The following is a 19,555-nucleotide window of genomic DNA, read 5'->3' on the forward strand; positions in this document are numbered from 1 at the left end:
TTGAGGGTGGTAAAAGTGGCAGCAATACCTGTCTACTGGACAACTCTTAAATCTTTAAATTAGTCTTATGTGGTGGCATTCACAAAGTCATTTTTTGGTTAACTGTAATCTATAATTATCCAAATGAACACAATGAAATGACAGAAATGTCTGGTTATGCATAATGTGTCTTACTTTTGATTTGAGTTCCTAAATGTTACCAAATATTCTAAATTATATATATAAGTGTTAATAAAATTTTCCAATACCAGATGAATGTAATCTAACTGACGTAAATCTATGTAAAGTTTTTAATTCATGTAGTGATGCGTTCAGGGTTGTCTGCCTGTCAGACATGACTCGGGGCTGGACTTTCACCTTTAGCTGCTTTCAGACGCCCTCTAGCAGTGCGCATGCGTATTCAAACAAGCGATGTCAAACCGCAGAAGTGAAGCTGTTCGTGTGATAACTACCTCATGAACTGGTGAATGGACAGGTAAACAGACACGCTACGCTGAGTTTATATTGTAATATTTAAGTTAATCACCGGCGGTGAAGGCAACAAGTGGAATCTGGGTGTTAAATCAACTTTTAGAGTTGGTGAAAAGTAGCATGTTTGGCTAACAGCTTTAGCTCTGGTCAGTTGGCAGATCGTTGTCACACAGCGACGGTTGGGAGCCACCTGACAACCGCTCACATGATTTCAACTACTGCAATCGGAATAAAGACAGCAGGAAACAGGGTTTTATTTTATTTTTTAATGTGTTTTGATTTGTAGGGCTAGTTCGCATCAGACGGTTGTCGCTGAAGGGTTTGTTAAACAACAAAAAGCCTAAAAAAAAGGCAACATGTTTGGCAAAAAGAAGAAGGCACCGATGCCCAAAGGACAGGGCGCTGCTGCGGCCAAGCAGGTAACAACAACAACAACAACAACAACTTTAATGCTAAAATTACGTTAAGCACAGTAGGGAAGATGATTTAAATGTTAAACCTGAAATGTGTGGGATTTTGTATTTAGATGGGGTTATTTGTGGACTTGAACCCAGAGGAGATGATGATGGGTGCGGAGGAAAACCTGGACGACCCGGATCTGGAGGCTGAACTTGCTGCTATTACTGGAAATAAAGCAGCTGCTAGAGGAAAAGCCAAGCCAAAGGGGAAAAGTGAGTTCAGAGCTTAATAATTGGAGTTTTGTAAATACACATAATGATTCTGAATGGACAACATATATTACATTTTCTGTATATTTTTGTACCTTTTTCTTGGCATGTCTATTACAAGTTTAGCTGGATGATAAATTGTCCCAGAAGTTATTGCAATAGATGATAATATTGTTGTTTTGACACCATTTTCAACTAATATAATGAAAGAACACATTCTCAAAAATCAATTAACTTTAAATTCTAATGAACATTTAACACTGCAACTGGAAGACATTTTAAATATACAACATAAGTAAACAAAAAACAGAAACAACAAATAAAATTAATTCTAAAGTCTTTGTAAACAAAATTATTCTTCAAAAAAAGGGCTAGTTGAGACCAAAGCACCAGACTGAAGATGTTTTTCATTCAGTTTTTAGTAGAAAGAGAAAAATGATTGAGCTTGTTTTAATTTATTATGTGATTAAGTGATTTGGTGCTTATTGTGACAGGCCTAGTTGCGATAAGTTTATTCAGGCACTGATCAGACCTGACATTAACATTTGTCCCGACTGATTCTGATACAAGGAAAACCTTTTTAGCTATTCCAACAATCGGATATTAAGTTTTAGTATTGATTTGATTTGCTTGAGCTGATTCAGATCCCTCTGAAGAAACTATAAAATAAAAAGGTGACTATGCTAAGAATAGAGGCGACTTCACACTGTGTGCATGCGAGAACAGTCACTGTAAAGCACGGTTTTACTATTTTAAAACAATATGAATATGGAGGTCACATTTTTAAGCCTTCTGTCACATTTTATATTACCAATTATTGATGTCAGTGCACCTAGCAGAGAATGTGGATCCTTACCTTAACTGATTTCCACAATCTTGACATTTCTAAATCCATAACTGAGCAACTGCTTTGCTGTAATATGTTCATGTCTTCCTGATATCTTGCTATCGAATGTGTCTTTACATCCGCAGTGAGCCACAGACATGTTGTAGAAAACACAGTTTCCTTTCCTGTAGTTTCTTTTATCTTTCGGCTTCCTCTAACCTAATTTTTAACATCTGACGGTACCAAAATTAACTCTACCTTCAGTAAACACTTCCAACTTCATAAAGCTTATGAATGTCTGATTGGAGAAACATTTAATCTTTGAATTTCTGGCAGCTTGTTTACAGTCTGATTATGTTTATTGACTGATTTGTTTGCACATGTCTAGATCTTGTGTAATCACTACTACAAGAAGTCTCTTTAGCCAACAAAGTTCACATTAGGACGGCTTAATATTACAAAAGTCTGAGTGAGATATTATTATTGAGTATTGAAGTGATGATGTCAGGTGAGATTAATATGTTTTCCCAACAAATCCTATATTTTTGTTATTTTATATTTGTAATAGTTCAGACAAAATATGTATGCAGATTGTTTATTATGCAAAACCTTTAATGGGTTCAACTCTATAGCCTTACAGAGATGATAGTAAACAAGCATGAGCATCGCTATCCATTCTTCTTCTCTGTTTAATGGCTGCCACTTTGGATCATTTGCCTACTTCTCTCCCACTTCTTGTTTGTTGCATCGGTTCTTTGCATTTCCCTCTTCATACAGTTTCCACTTTCAGCTGAATGACCCTGCAGCCATGGTGAATTTTAATAACTTTTATTTGTTGTTTTATGGCCTAATCGGCATCACATTTGTTCAGGTTTTAGTTCCTTTGTGTTTCTCTAAATCAATTTGCGATCACACTGCTAAACTAGCAATCACTGAAGGTGATTTGGAGGAAGACGCCTTCCATTTGTTTGTATTTATTGCCGGCCATGCAGGATCATATCATTCAGGATGGGTGTTAATGATATGTCTAATCAAAGCTTTAAACTTAACTTAGTAAACAAACAAGGTTTGCTTCCTAAAAACATGCAGTGTTTTACGTCACTGGAAAACAATACAGTGATATCACTTTCAGTTTTATGACCTTCAAACAGGTGGGATATTTACTTAGTAGTCTGTACTTTGATCTCCCCATTATTTCTAATAATAATAATCACATTTCTTTTCCTAATGCATCCCCAACCCATTAAAGACCTCCTGATATTGGTTAAAAAACCCCCAAAAAAAACCATTGAGGCGTTCTGGGTCTCATTCAAATTAGACATGAATTGATCAAATATTATGGATATTCTGAACTGTTTTTGTCGAAGGAAATCTGAAATTAATCACAGATACATTCAGTGTTTTTATTATTGAACAGTTTAAAGATTCCCTTTAGTCTGACTGAGATTCTGCAACTAACGATTAGTCTAGTAATCTATTATTCTGGAGATTCATTTGATTAAAAATTGGCACATTCTGCATATTTTTTGCTTAAGCATTCAAGTGGTGAAGCTACAATTATGAGGAGTTTTGGTTAGGACATATTTACAGTGAAGTTTTCTGAAATTATAACAACATTAATTATTATCATCTCCATAATTCCTGCTGTTTAACGCGCGGACCCCTGACTGCATGTTTGTATGTTGTAGGCCCTCTGCCCATGGAAGACATCGCAAAAATGGCCGACGAGTGCATGCAAGACGTGGATGAGGATGATGACGATGATAATATTGAAGACGATGAAGATCTACTGGTTGGTGCTGAACATATTACACACTCATGTCAGAGAAAGTGATAATTTTGCAGAGCTCTATGAGTATTAGGGCCATAAAAATAAATATTAAAGTCAAAATACTATGAGAATAAAGTAAAAGTATTACCAGAATAAAGTAATGTTGGGAGAATAGTCACACGAGAATGAAGTTTAAATATTATCAGAATAATATCATAACTTTATTCTCATATTTCTGTTTCTTTTATCTTTTTATTGTGGCCCTAATATTCCATTGAACCAGAAAAGTTATTTTCTTTTTAGCTACAATTACATTACCCTGTAGCAGAGGAGGAGAACTTTCTGTAGGTTAGTAATAGTAAACATTAATTTGGCCGTGTTAAATGATCATTTGAGATCATCTAAGATCTAAAATAATCCTACATGTCACTGCGCAGGTGGAAAACTTTCCATTCATCTATAAGTCACGCCTGGTTTTCGATCAGTGGGCGCTTTCTTTCTCCATCAGGCCGAGCTGCAGGAAGTGGTGGGTGACGAGGAAGTCGGGGATTCAGCAACTCCTTCCTCCACATCCTCCGCCTCTCCTGAGTCTTCTCAAGTCGAAACAGTCGAGCCTCCGACTGCACAGGTACGAAACAAACAACATTGTTGAAACTAGAAGGAAGGAATTTCTGTCTTAATTTCCTGTAATGCAAGTGTGATAACTTGTTTTGGAAACAAACCAACTGGTAATAGTTTCGGTTGGACCGCAGTTTTACTTTCTTTGCATGACTTTAATATTTTAAATGATTTGTGTTATTGAAATTCTAAATGATAATTATTTTGGTATGTCCTTAGATTGTGGCTGCTGTGCAAGCAGCAGAGGTTTGCAGCTCACAGTTTGCCTACTGACTAATTTATTCAACTCCAGCTCTTTTCTGGGTTTGTTTACGTTACTTGGTTGTTTATTTTTTGCATGTGACTGAACCAGGAAGTAAAGGTCTCCAAAGCAGCGCCCGGTAGTCTCCAGCATACTCTGGAGGAGCGAGCAGAGATGTACAAGACGGCGATAAAGAATGCAAAGTCTGCAGGAGAGACATCTAAAGCCAGAAGATATGATCGGGGTATGAAGGTTGGTAAAAATGCACCATGATGATAAAGATACAACTTATTTAAAGGCTCACTTACAGAGGATATATCTGAAATTAAAATAGACATGTATTTTTGAGAAAGATTTATTTATAACTTTTTCCTGTCTGTTAGAAAGAAGTGAGATTTCAAATTAAAATACCCTTTGTTTGTTCTAGAAGTTGATAACACCTGATTTGAATTAATACACGTTCATTTCAACAGTAAAGAGCCTCCATTTTATTTTGTGTTCAAAACAAAGAATAGAAGAAGTTTATTAAGTGATTAAAAAGCGTTTTATTCTGTAATAATGCTGCTTTCCTCTTGACAGACTCTGGAGTCGATGATAGCCGCTGTGAAAAAAGGAAAGCCTGTAAACGAATCTGAGATCCCGCCACCTGTAGCTACCGGAGCCCCAACCGCCGCGTCTCGACCCGCTGTCCCTTCCAGACCCGCTGTCCCTTCCAGACCCGCTCCTCCCGTCCCCTCGCGTCCCGAGGGGGAGACGGAGACGACCACGCTGCAGACTGCCTCGCCCGATGCCATCACACCCAACAGTGAAGAAGAGCGGTCTTCGTCTACTATTGTACCGACCCTGAGTGACCTTCCATCGCCTGAGGAGACTCCTGCTAATCTGTCAAAGCCCCGACCAACAGATTGTAAGTTTTACAGTTAACCACATATTTTAATATAAAAAGAAGTTAAGTTTTAATAAACAAGAGCCAAAAAATTATTTTTATCTTGTTGGCCAATCCTACTGGCATCTCTTTTTATCATCTTGTTGGCACCAATGTGTTTAAACTTAAACTGGCTTTTTCGCATGATAAATTAGCACAAGCTCATGATTTATTGTTTTTCTCTTTTATCTCTTTCTACAAAAAATATACTGCAAAAATCTTCATTGGTCTCAACTAGACCTTATTTTTTCAGGACAGTTTTTTTTTTGTACAAAGACTTCATTATTTGTTTTTTTTTGTTGTTTCTGTTGGTTTGTTTATATATTTTGGAAATTTAAAATGTCTTCCAGTGTTAAATGTTCATTAGAATTTTAAGTTTATTTATTTTTGAGAATGCGTCCTTTCATTATATTAGTTAAAAATGATCCCAAAATAACAATATTATAGTTTATTGCAATAATTTCTGGGATAATTTATCACCTAGCAGAATTTATTATCATGACAGGCCTATGTTGTTCAATACAGAAACTTTAATATAATTGTTTATTTATAAGTTTATTCTTGCTGAGCTGTTAGTTTTGTGTCAGAGACTCGTGCCTTTCATTAGCTGACTTGTTTCCTGATTGAGGCCTTTCTCTCTGGTCACTGTTTCCTCCTCCGTTGCAGCCGTGAATGAGGCGACGAAGGCGATGCTTTTGGAGAGGCAGAGAGAATACAAGCTGGCAGCTCTGAGGGCGAAGAAGGAAGGAGACATGGAGCAGGCGAAGCTTTACTTCAGGACCAGCAAGGTGAGTTCGATCACCCTGGGAAACATTTTAAAATATCTTCTGTGTAAAACATCATCCTCTGTTATCCAAGTGAAGTTTTTTTTTTTTTTTTTTTTTTAAAGCAGTTAACTTTTTGGTGGACAGATCTCAAGAAAAACTGCAAATACAGTTTTGTTTTGTTTTTTAAATGTTTTATAACTCCTGTGTTGCATCTGCAGATGGTATATCTCATTTATTTGAATGAAATTCAATCAGGTTGTTGAGCAGAAAATGATTTTGTAACAATTGATAATGTTTTTGTCCTTATTTTTTCCTCGTAAACATTAACTGTTAAACGTTGCTCCCTCTAAAATCACATAATATATTGATTGTTATGGTTTATTATTGGAGATTTATTTATTGTGTTTTTATAATCATGACAAAGATTTATAAATGTTTTTTTTAAATTCAAATAAACATATTTAGGGGAATCAAACATAACATTTCATTTTGATCATGTCTGCTATTACAGTTGGGTGTTTATTAAAAGGATGAATAGTGTGGTGGGAGATTAAATCATAAACTCAGAATTTAAACCCCCTGAATTCACCAGAAGTTTCAATTTTAATGTGGTTTCTGCTCAGCATTTTATCTCTTTTTGCTGTCCTGTTTTTCATGGCGTAACACAAACTGTTTGCGCTCACAGCCTTTATCTCATGCAGGCTGTTCAAACCCAAGCAGTGATTTAAGTCTACGTTATGTTGTTGTGCAAAAGCCTCAGTATGTTGTTGGCTGCTCCAGATTCTGCTGAGCAACGTTGTTTTCAGTTTGAACGGACTCTGGAAGATCAAGATCTGCTTTCATTTTGCATTTTATCACTACTTAAAACTCACTGGACAGGTTCAGTTAGCAAAACGTTTTAACATTTCATTTGAAAGCACGCATATCTCCAATTCCCATTATTACATGCAAAAATATTATCCGTTCTGGTCAAAATAACATTCTTAGTAGTAAAAATTCAAACTAAGGGTATTAATAGTTATGATTTGTGTTAAAAATTTGCTGTTAGATTTACAACAACTAGAACATCAATTTGAAGAATGGATTACTAGAAATGTTGACTAGAAAGAATGTAATTTTTTTAAATCTTATTTTTACTCCTAATATCAAAATAGAATAATGTAAAATAAATACAAGGAAATAAGTAAAAGTACCCAAACTAAAAACAATGTTAAGTAATAAACTGTGTTTCCTATAAGAAAGTGGATTGTCAGAGTGGTTTTATTAAGTTTGGATGCTGAAAATAAAATCAGATGTTCTGAGTTTCATAAAGTCTATCCAACTACCACCATAAACTAGATTGTTTGGGCATGTGGCTGAGAAAAGCTGTTATTTTTTCCATTTTATTCATGTGAAATGTTATCTAGGGTTGGTTTGTCTGTGATACAGGAAGTATGTCACTCTAGAAATCAGAAATGTATTTTTATTTTTTACGAGGAAGAAAAGATTTATTGATTTAAAAAGGAAAAGAAAAACCTATTAAATCTGAAAATGGCTTCCCATAGCGCCAACCCTCTGGCATCTTATTTAGGGTTTACGTTAAACTGTAGTATTGCATAGTCTCTAGTGGTATGAAACCATAACTTGTTCTAAACCCTGAAACTGGAACCAGTTCATGCCTAGTGTGTGTAGATGTGTGTGTGTGTGAATACCTTGTGTAACAGAAAGCAGAGCAAACAAAATAGACAGAAATGTAGATTTAGATCACATAAATAAAAGATATAAACTGTAATTCGTTTTATTGGAATACTGTTCTGTAAGGAGAGTAACCTTATGCTGTAATCAATATGTCAAAAATAATATGTTAGGAGAAACACTGTAAAGTTTGTCACCACTCTTTAGCTACTAAATAAAACTGTTTTCCTCAATCAGATGTTTAAGATGTTTGCAGTCTGTTTGTCGGAACGTGTTGCTGCACATTCCCTCTGCCAGATTTCCCTCAGAGGAATGTGAAATGAAATATGCCAACAATGCCAGAGCTGACACAAGAGCATTATTATTGTTTTTTTTTTTTTGTGTGCAGAACTTCGATGCAGTGATCGAGGCCTTGGAGAAAGGACAAGCAGTCGACCTCAGTGGCCTTCCTTCCCCGCCTGGAAAAGGTCAGGAATGCTGGAAATTAGTTTTCTTAGGGAAGAAGATCTGAATCCTATGGAAACATACTGCTGAGATGGAGGAAAATAATAAGCACTATCACCTTATAATGTGATAATTATATTGGAGAAACGTGATGCATTATGTAAATGTGATAAATTTATTTCACACCCAGTGATTTTTGCCCCACTTGATTTTTCCTTAGCAGACTAAATTCATATATATTTACCACAGAAGGAATGTCCCTGGGATTAAATATTCACCTCTTGTGTTTCAGGTGCAGGAGGAATCTCTGCCGCAGTGAGCAAACCTCCAAACCTGCAGGCCTCCCAACCTGTTACTGCAGCATCTGGTAGTTATCAATTAAATATTTCATTTCCAGTTTGTTTTTTCTCGTGTTGTTACCAAATTCCTTTCGTTCTCTTTGAGATGTTTTATTTATCTCATGAAAAGTGACTTTAAAGAAGGACAAAACATTAATAAGGCTCCAGGGAATCAAAAGCTGTCGTAAAAGTTACTTTAAACTGAAAATATTTCTTTCTCAAATGCTTGGAGAGGCAGTCTGCATGTCTAGATGGTGGATTTGAATTAACTGTGGGAGTGAAAGTGATGGTAACACCTGAATTCACTCATTTAGAGGGCTGACCCAATCCTTACAGTGATACAGGAACAGTTTCTAAACCGAATGGGTGAAAGTTTAGGATTTGATTTAAGTATTTTCTATGCAAATATATTGTATCCCCAAATTTTATTTCACATCTTTTGGTCAAAACGTTCGTCCTTATAACCATCAATCTGTCCATTTATTTGTACGCCTGTCCATCTATCCAAGCAAATCTTCATTTAACCATTGATTTATTCAACCATAATCCATCCATATGTGTGTTTATCTATCTATTTGTCTTTCTTCTGTATATCCGTCCATCCGATCATATTCCTCACATTTTTGACCTACAGCTACACTTACATTTGGTATTTATCTTTAAAGAGTGAGCGATAAAAGAAAAGACTCTTTATGTTTCACTTTAGAAAACAGACTTTAAGCATAAAAACACACAGGAACCTTGAGTTACTATTAACATCGACTACCAAGAGTCTTCCATCTCGTTGTTATGAGGTAGAAATTGAAGAAATAAAACTGTTTCAGGCCCGGCCGGCCCTTCGGCTCCCAAAGACGTTCTGGAGGCTCTGGAGCAAAGACGAGTGAAATATGTGGAGGCATCAAATCAGGCCAAAGCCAGCGGAGACGACCGCAAAGCCCGAATGCACGACCGCATTGCTAAGGTACGAGGGAACGCCTTTTAATGTCAGTACAGCAACTAGGCTGCAAGTTTTCAATGCTTTCACATAGATGGATTATTTTTCACTTTATTAGTGCCTTAAAAACACTTCAAAATACAAAATGTTACTGTATTTCTGTTTACTTTCTAATGCAAATATCTTAATTCTCTTGAAATAAATCAAAACTAACTTACAAGTAGCTTTTCAGCAATATACAGAAGTTTATTTTAAGCCAATACTTCCTTAATATTGATTAAAAAAATACTAGTTCACCTATAACATGGAATAATGTCCTGTCATAAGTAAAATAATCTGCCATAAATACCCTTTTCTCATCAATGTTAAGGAATTATTTACTTAAAACAACCTCATGTATAAGTCATGTAAAAGTTATTTCTAAGTACATTTTGGCTTATTTCAAGTCAAGTGATTTTGTGTTACCATTTACAATTTATTTTTATTTTCCACATACATTTCAGATCATCACAGATTTTATTGTCAAACCAACATGGGCTGAGTAAATACAAGACACAGAGTAACTTCCTGGTGAATTATGTGGAAAGTTTAGTTTAATGTATCTAATGGTCAGTTTACCATCAGACATGTAGAATCAAGAAATCACTTAAAAAGAGTTTGTGTGATTGCAGGAAGTATGATAGAAAATATATTTATTCTCTGTGTAAATCACAACTGATTGTAACTAAAACTGTTTTAATCTCTGCTGCAGCAATATCAGAGCGCCATCCGGGCTCACAAAGCCGGGAAACCAGTCGACTTCCAAGAGCTTCCAGTTCCACCTGGTTGGTACCATGTTGCTAATTTTATCTCATTTGATGGATTTATGTCCCACTTAGAGAGGCGGAGCAACAAGAAGGAGGAAAGCTGTGCCAAGTTACAACTTTAAGGTTTAACAGTCTGACAGCAAAAAATTAATCCTTGGTCCATTTGTTAAGCAGATCCGGTCCTGGTTCCTACAGTTGACCGGTCCCAAATGGTAAACTAGAGGAGTGGGTCATTGCTGCTGGATTTGTGTCGGCATCTAGGAATCCTATATCTATAAAATTCATTAGTAGGTGTTAAGATTAGAGCAGGAGTCTGATTAGGAGAATATTTCTCATGTGTGATGGTTTATTTTGAAGATGGTGGTTGAAAGATCTGAAGGCTGTCTGTCATTTTAACTCCGTGAAAACAAAATCCAACCAAGACAAAGCTAACGCTCAACTATTGTTTCAGCAAGAAACGAGCAAAAGTACAAGTCCCACTGGCAGATTATTACATTTTTAACAAGACAATTATTACATTTATACGACATGAATGTAATAATTGTCTTGTTAAAAAATGAAATAATCTGCCAGTGGAACTTGTACTTTTTAAAAATCAATTTTAAAGAGTTATTGACTTCAAACAAGCTCTTGTTTTGTGTTGAAAAGTTACTTCTAAGTTAGTTTGTCTTATTTCAAATGTACTAAGATATTTGCACCAGAAACTAGACAAAATATTTTGTTAGATTCTGTTGTTGCACTGATTATTTTAAAAATAGATCATAACTGTTTTTGGCACTGAGTCAGAATGACGATGAAAAGTTTTAGTGTAATCTTTGGATTAGAGATTTATTTATTTTTTCTTGCCTTTGTTTGCTTCCCTGTGAAAAAGATTTGGTTTTTGTTGAGCTTTAAAAGTCCCAAGTCATGGATTTTATGGCATATGAAGCAATGAAGGTTTTAACTCCAAACACTCAAATGATTTTTAATCTTTTGTCCTTTTCACATTTCAGCCAATAAGGAAAATGTCACATTCTGACCTGCAAATTGCTGCTTTTTCAAACAAGAAGCAGGATTTTTCAACTTGATTTTAAAAAAGCTGAATGTCGGCTCGATGTTTCAGGTTTTCCGCCGATCCCGGGCCAGAAGGTGGCAGGAGATGAACAAGGGTTTGTTGCTACTCTGGAGGCGGCCAGCAAACTCGCTTCCTCTAATGTTGAAGATGATGATGATGAAAAGGAGGAAGAGGTGAGTTTTCTGGTTTTACTTTGGGGATTTTTTTTACAGTAGATATTTTTTTCTCCTGACTTACTCAGTCTCTCTCAGTCAAAGGTCGGTGTTTTAGAAAAGCCGAAGGAGCCGACGCTGGACGTCCCATCAGCCGGTCCAGAGAGGAAAAGGTCGCCGTCGGCTTCGCCTGACAGAAAGTCTGCAGAGGAAAACCTCTCGCCTGCAGGTTTGTCTCTGAATCAGCATCGTTTATTGACTGACTGGATTAACGTCCAAATAAACAAAAAGTTCCCAAGCTTATAAATATATAATGACATAAAGAATATTTGACAAAAAGTTTGGACACCCCTGTAATGGTTTCTTTAGTTCATATTTTTGTTTTTATTTCCAAAGTGTGCTGGAAATGTTTGATCTTGAAAAGTGTTTGAATTATTCTGTAGGAAAAGTGTGTGAATCCTGCGTGTTCTTCCTGCTCTAGTTGATTTCTTTGTTTCTTCTCCAGCCGCTCAGCTGCTGGAGCTTTTGGACGGCAGGAAGAAACAGTTCATGAAGGCGGCGCTGCAGGCCAAACAGAAGAACGACATGGAGCAGGCAAAGGTTTTCCTCCGCACCGCGAAGGGCTTGGACCCCATGATCGAAGCGGCGCGCAGCGGCAAAACGGTCGACATTAGCACAGTGAGCAGGAAAACATGCCCTTTGTTCTGTAAAACATCTCAAACTTTAGGACGTTTTCACACCTAGTAGACTCTGTTCGACTGAGGAGCAAAATACAACACTTGTTATATTTTCAGCTGGTGCGGTTCGCATCCGCACTGCACTGAGACAAACGATCCAAACTAATTTAAAAGCTGTTCTCCTCCTGGCCTGTGGGGGCGCTGTACCAATAACTGCTAAAGGAATCGACACAAAAACCGTTGAAGAAGACTTGAGTTCAACTTTCTTCTTCATAGAATGAAAACAAAAATTACTGGTATCAGGTTTTAGCGGTTGAAGAATTAGTTTGGACATCGCCAACAGGTGTAAAACCACTTTAAACCAAGTTTTATTCTGTTTTCCCTCGATTTCCGGGTCGGCTTTACTCGACAAGCAGACCCGTTGCCGTGGCAATCGACACAAGACCTCCGCTAACCCGCAGAGCAGAGAGTAAGAACATATTTACCATAATGCCCTGCGCTGTAGTCCACTTCCTGTTTTTGGATTGGCCTCTGGTTTGTTTGCATTCAAACGGTGGCCGAGGTTTTCAGGTGGTCCAGAGTCCGTTTTAGTTTGTATCAGAGTCCGATTGGCTTTCACTCGTCCCCAAATGAACCGGACCTTCCAGACCAATGAACCGGTTTGATTAAAGCGAACTGATCAGGGCTGGTGTGAATGAATCCTGAGTGATGTGTCTTTCCCCCAGAAACAGCAAACTGTAACAGATGTTTGTTGTTCTGTTGAAGCTGCCGTCGCCCCCTGGTGACGAGGAGGACGACTTCATCCTGGTTCACCACAGCGACGTTCAGGTTTCAGAGAAAGCTGGCCCGGTTTACACACAACTGTCCAACATCCTGAAGGAGCAGCATGAGGTGAAACTCTGAGAATCAAACCCTAACTTTGGTTTCTTCATTTTTCTCTCTCCAACTGCTGCGATTTCCATTTGTCCTTCCAGAAATGTCTGACGTACTCCAAGCAGTTCACTCACCTGGGGAACGTCTCTGAAACCACAAAGTGAGTCTCCTCTGTTGTTTCCTGAAGTTTACACTGCACTCATTTGGTTTTGGAGCTCCAGATTACAGTTAAATTATCACAATCTGGAGGATTACACTGATGTGTCGTGTTTGTGTGTTTGAGGTTTGAGAAAATGGCAGAAAGCTGCAAGAAGAGCCTGGAGGTCCTGAAGCTGGCTCAGTCCAGAGGCCTTCCTCCCCCTCAGCATCACTTCGAGGAGAAATCCTTCCGCACTGTGAGGTGGGAATGTTGCCTATCCAGTCCTGACCAGGTGTTGATCCTCATTTACCCCCCAGGTGTTTACAGTGTTTCTCTTTTTGTAGAATATTTCCAGAGCTGAGCAGCACAGACATGGTGGTTATCATCGTGAAAGGGATGAACCTTCCTGCTCCCAGTGGTAAAAACTATTTTCTCTACCAGAGGCACAGCGGAGAATCGAACAAACCAAAGTGTTTAGCTGGATGTTTCCTGAAAAGTTGGATTCAATAAGACTTTTTTATGTCTACGTTTATTACTAAATGTTACGTTTTGAAGGAGAAACTATAATATTCTTCATGGTTGTTTTATTTTCCACAGGAATTCAACCAAATGATCTGGATGCTTTTGTCAAGTTTGATTTTCCCTTCCCCAGCGCAGTAAGTTTGTTTAATTAATGTTGGATTATTTAGAACATGTGACTAGGAAGAGGATTAGGGACAAAAAAAAAAAAAAAAAAAAAAACTTACTTTACTTTTTTGGTCAGAATTTTGACTTTTTTTCTCAAAATTTTCTTATTTTTTTTCTCACAATTTTGACCTTAATCTCAGAGGACTGAAGTAAACAAAAAGTGAGAATTATTTTTCAGTGGCCCTAATCCTCCTCTGTCCATGACATTTATGATAAAATCTGTTTTCTTCTTCATTAAAATCTGTTTTCTTCTTCATTAAAATCTGTTTTCTTCTTCATTAAAATCTGTTTTCTTCTTCATTAAAATCTGTTTTCTTCATTAAAATCTGTTTTCTCCTTCCTCTCCTGCAGGAACAGCCGCAGAGACACAAAACAAACGTCATCAAAAACACTAACTCACCAGGTAAATCATGAATCTGATGTCGAGACGCTTTCACTGCTTTTTATGAATATTTTGGAACGTTGTCAAGTAAAATTTTATATAATAATATAAGTATAAATGTAATTTCTCCAAATGGACAAACTAAACCTTAAAACAAGAATTAAAATAAATGATTCCAACACTCGGCTTTTACTGAAGCCATTGATTTATTAAATAGTGTTGCTGCTGTTTTTTTCCTGTTGGTTCCTGGATGATTATGATTATCTGTTCTCCAGATTTGGCTGCTCATGTTGTGTTTCTGTGCTTTTTCTTCCCAGAATACAACCAGAGCTTCACGCTGTCCATCAACCGGAACCACCGCGGCTTCCGGAGAGTCGTGGCGTCAAAAGGCCTCAAACTGGAGCTGCTGCACAAAGGGTGAAGCTCTGTCTCATCCTCACTTAAAAATTATTCACATTTACCAAGAGACAGAGCGACGTTCCTTTCTCTTGTCTCAGGGGTTTCCTGCGGAGCGACAAGCCCGTCGGGTCGGCGCTGATAAAGCTGGACAAACTGGAGTCACAGAGCGAAATCAGGGAAATTGTCGAGGTAAGAAAAGGGAGAAACTGCAGAAATGTTCAGCCTGTTCCTGTTTTGGTAAATTACTGGTTTGTAAAATAGTATTTTATTTTGTTTTCTTTTTTGTGATGTCAGTTTACCAAAAATAAAGTTAATCTGAAAACTATTGCTAAAGACATTATGTATGTTTTCTAAAAGACTAAAGTTAGCTGTTTTTTTCTCTGCTGTCAGAGTTTCTGATCTAACAGTGAAACTGCAACTCATAGGAAGTCAGGATTTACATTTTAAAATAATTTTATGTAAACACCATGTTTGTTTCACCAGATGCAAATCTGAACTCTGCACACTAAAAAAAGAGAATGCAAAAAAAATTCATTCATTGCGTATAATCAAATTAAATTTGTGTAAACGTAACAAATTGAATAAACTTAACTTGGTAACTCAATATGTAGGTCAAAGAGCCAAACTAATAATAAATAACAATAAATAATTGCTGCTCCTCGTTTTTATTGGTTTTTCTTTTTGTGTATTTTTTTTTTGTCCTGGCAGGTGATGGACGGCCGTAAACACACAGGAGGTCGAATTGAGGTCAAAGTTCGTCTGCGGGAGCCTCTGAGCGGCCAGGATGTTCAGACGAGTACCGAGCGCTGGCTGGTCATCGGCTCCTAAAAGGTAAACAAACTGTTTACCTTTAACTGTCACAAGATGAATTTTAGTTGTTATTTTTAAATGTAATCTTTCACGTGTTTGTTGAAATATTTTCTAACTTTCTCCCTTTTTTAGGGTCTTTAGATTTTTATCCAATTTAAAAGAGTTTCACTTGAAGGTATGTTTTTTTTTACATTTGTTTTCTAGTGAATAAATTATATATATATATATATATATATATACATATAAATATATATATATATATATATATATATATATATATATATATATATATATATATATATATATTATGTGGTTAAAAAAACATAAAACTTCTAATTTTTTTAAGAATCAATTTCCACTTTCTCGATCTTAGACTCACCTGTCAGTGGCAGAAATATCAGCTTTATTTGTTTTTATGGTGGGCACTAATAAATATGCACTAAAAACTAGGTGAAAATACTTGGTAAGATTTTGTTTTTACAGTGTAGAGAGGATAGCAAAATATAAGATTTTTTTTCTGACTTTTTTAAATATCTACCTTAAAAATATAGAATTTTCTCAAGTCTTAAATTGTCTTAAAAAGTCTTGATTATTGCTGGTGAAACCTGCAGCTGTTAATCCTCATTAATCCAGAGATTTGTTTTAGAATATTTGACCGATAATCTCTTCGCCCTGCAGGTGAAAACGGCCTCAATCAAAAACTCTTGGGATGACAAAGATGAGGTTCGGGGTCTCTGCTGAGGACGGTCACTGGTTCACACGGGACTGCGACCTTCACTGACCTTGGACGTCTTTAAACTTTTGCACATTAGCGCCACGCAGCAGCGTCTTTTTGCACAGGAGACGTTTCGAGGCATGAAGCGACGCGACGGCTCAGGCACGGGTTTTCACGAAGCAGCTGCGCGTTTCCTGCTGACGCTGAGGAGCTGCTCTCATCCTGCCGGCTAACTGAAATTCATTTCATATCCTGCAGCCAATAATGTGTAAAAATTCCTCATGTTTATAAGAGTCTGAGATGGAGAACTTCACTATGCACCAATACCAAAGTAATCAGAGTTGCTGTAAAATCCTGCACATCTGAAATCACCTTTAGTTGCCAAATCTGCCGCAGACGTTTGTACTGACATTTATGCAACATGGCCGACGTGTTTCCCACCTCTAGTTTTCACCGTTTGAAATCATTAAGCCAAGAAGTTACGAAGAAACTCGAGGTGCGTCTCTATTTTAGAGACAACTCGCTCTCAGCACTTCCTGTTCAGACTGGATGATTTACATGAGTTTTGTTTACAGAGAGGAGCACAAAACCACAGAAAACCTTAGTACATAAAGATAAAGGAAGGGGTCAGAGGTCACTGAGTAACTTATCTAAAGTAGTTGTCTTTATTTAATGTGTTAAATGATTAGTTTTCTGCTTCATATCACTATTGAAAGGGAGAAATGATTCCCTTTGTGGCTGGAAACTATTTTCAGCAGAAAGACTGAAAACTGTTGGATGATGTCAATTAAGCAAATAATAATAATAAGTTTTAATTATTGTAAAGCCATCGTTGACGTTTCAGCTCTTTCTGGTTGTTTTTTAAAGGGCCAGTTATTGTAAAACAGAACGACGTAAAGTAAGTCGTCTGGAAAGATAAAATTTGGAAATATCTTTGTCACAAAGTCTCATATGTAAAACTTTTAGATGTCTTAAAAAATAATAAAGTTGTCATTTTTGCAGAAGAATAAACTTTCACTGAACATTTTAGAGAAATCTATTTATCCAGCAATAAAATAATTTTAACACATTATTATTTGAAAAACCTTCTTTTAAACTAAATTTAACTGAATAATTTCTGAAATAAACATAACTTTCACTTTAAAAGCAGATCAGAGTTTCTAGGAACTTCTAATCTGTGACTCTGTTTCCCTGGGGAATTAATAAGCTGTGACACAGCCGCCCATCTCTCTACAGTGAGCAGGAGGAGACTGCAGGCAAAAAGTAAATAAATCTCCAAAGGTCATAGTTCAAATAAGGCTTTGATGTATTGCATACAGCTGTAGGTACATTGGTGTCCAATGTAAGGTTGGTGGGCCATTTGTGGCCCTTGGAATGATCTTACAGATGGACACTTCTCTAATTTTTTTATAAATTAAAAACGTTTCACCTCAGAATAAATATAATAAAGAGAAAGTTATTAATTTTTCTCAAATTCTCAGTGAGTTTATGCTGCTGCAGTAAAATAATTCTGATCACAGGAGTTTGTATCGACAAACTAAATCTGTTAAATTTTTGTTTTCTGAAAAGCCTCAGACTGAGAGCAGAGGAACTGTTAAATTTGTGTACTGGCCCTTTAAATCTCCCAGCTGTTTAGCACCAAATGAAGCCATAAAACCTGCTGAGCGAAGTTTGACCTCAGTTTGGTCGCTGCATTTCAAATTTTGTCTTTATTCTGTGCAGAAAAGAACTTTAATATATACTTGGTGGCCATTTTGTTTTCTGGTGTTTAATCAACTGCAGGTTCATAAAATAATCTGTCAATGTTTCTGTGAAGCTGCACCGTAACGTGTGTCTCAGAGCATCTAAAACTGTATTAGAAATTAATATTCTGATCATGATTCAGTGTAACATCAAAACCAATCATTTTAATGTTAATTTAATTCTGCTGCATAAAAGTTTTCCTGCAATAAAAAGGACATCACTTCATTTTTCTATAAGGTTTATTTTACATATGCTGCTCTTTTTTTTTTCTTTTCTTTTCAAATAACCACTTCATGACATTTGTAAAAGAAAAATAAAGTACAAGAGTTTTGGCTTTCCCAAACTGATAATTAAAAAAACACAACAACAAAGACCAGTAAATAACTGAACAAGTGCATTTTTCAGGATTTATTTACTATTAAAATGCAAAAAAAAAAAAAAAAAGCTGATCTTTGTCTCCGTTTTGCATGCAGTATTTTTAGAGTTTTGGACAGAAACATTTTTTATTTTTTACAACAGAAACAAAATGCTACTTTTCCGGTCAAATTGCACCTTTAGCGTCGGGGATTTCTGACATATTGCACATATTTGAAGACGTCACTGTAAACGAAGACTCGGGAAAAGAATCGGTTTGTTTTGGGGCAGCATGAAACCGAATGACGATCACAGGAAGTCAACCAGGAAGTGGCGATTGTTTCACCTTTTTATCACGATTACAGAACCTCCAAAAACACCTGAAGGTAAGAAATGATCCGTTTCTAATGGGAAATGTTGGCTCTTCTGCAGATTTTCAACAGATTGTCAAACGTTTTGATTCAACAGATGAGAAGAAGAATCTCATGAGTAGATGGAGAATGTCACACAAAATGATTACTGTACAGACTTTTTATTTTTAAAATTGTCTTTGTTGGTGGGGAAACGGAAACGGGAAGAATACATTCGTAGTTTTCATCCGCAGGTCCGAGCCGCCGCTGGACGGACCCGATCTCTTCGTAGCTGCACTGCGAACGGCTGAAGCGTCTCCGGAGCTGCAGAGTTTTTGATTTCGGGGTTTTTGGAAGGAAGCAGAAACGCGGAGCGGAGATACATTCAGCCTCGGATCAGTCAGTGAATTTCTGAAATTACATTTTCCTCCCAGAACGCGGCACTCAACTTAAATGGCTTAGACTCCAGTGCACTGCTTCTGCAATTAGTTTTTATATCTCTTTATATATATATATATACTGTATATATATTTATACATTTTAACAGTTGTTCGCATAATTTGAAAAGACTAAATGAAATGCAGTTGAAGAAACGTAAAGTACGGCGGGGCTTTTAGGAGTTTTGTATGAGGACACAGACGATGGCGTAGGGAAGAAATGACTCCTCTTTAAAAAATATATACAAGTCTGTGCAGAATTTGGTGACGATGAGTAAAGCTTAAAGTTAAGCTGACGAA

General features: G+C 36.7%; 1 protein-coding gene across 1 annotated transcript; it reads left to right on the forward strand.

Annotated features, from left to right (window-relative positions):
- The first annotated feature begins 321 nt into the window (after positions 1-321).
- cc2d1b (coiled-coil and C2 domain containing 1B) lies at positions 322-17,713 on the forward strand. Its single transcript, XM_044133354.1, has 26 exons — positions 322-475; positions 758-890; positions 998-1,142; positions 3,654-3,757; positions 4,245-4,364; positions 4,707-4,847; positions 5,175-5,502; positions 6,187-6,308; positions 8,350-8,428; positions 8,698-8,772; positions 9,568-9,704; positions 10,429-10,501; positions 11,586-11,710; positions 11,789-11,918; positions 12,195-12,367; positions 13,132-13,257; positions 13,341-13,399; positions 13,523-13,639; positions 13,723-13,796; positions 13,976-14,034; positions 14,417-14,468; positions 14,765-14,864; positions 14,945-15,035; positions 15,555-15,677; positions 15,789-15,831; positions 16,335-17,713. The coding sequence occupies exons 2-24, from the start codon at positions 828-830 to the stop codon at positions 15,672-15,674; spliced, it is 2,613 nt and encodes an 870-aa protein (XP_043989289.1). The 5' UTR covers positions 322-475; positions 758-827; the 3' UTR covers positions 15,675-15,677; positions 15,789-15,831; positions 16,335-17,713.
- The last annotated feature ends 1,842 nt before the right edge of the window (positions 17,714-19,555 follow it).

This window comes from Gambusia affinis, linkage group LG12 (assembly GCF_019740435.1).
Source record: "Gambusia affinis linkage group LG12, SWU_Gaff_1.0, whole genome shotgun sequence".
NCBI lineage: Eukaryota > Metazoa > Chordata > Actinopteri > Cyprinodontiformes > Poeciliidae > Gambusia > Gambusia affinis.

Bases quoted from the DNA above. Each gene is read 5' to 3' on its own strand.
- cc2d1b (XM_044133354.1), top strand. From the start codon at position 828: ATGTTTGGCAAAAAGAAGAAGGCACCGATGCCCAAAGGACAGGGCGCT. The intron at 1,143-3,653 runs GTGAGTTCAGAG...TGTATGTTGTAG, and splicing joins AGCCAAGCCAAAGGGGAAAA to GCCCTCTGCCCATGGAAGAC. The intron at 12,368-13,131 runs GTGAGCAGGAAA...GTTCTGTTGAAG, and splicing joins AAACGGTCGACATTAGCACA to CTGCCGTCGCCCCCTGGTGA.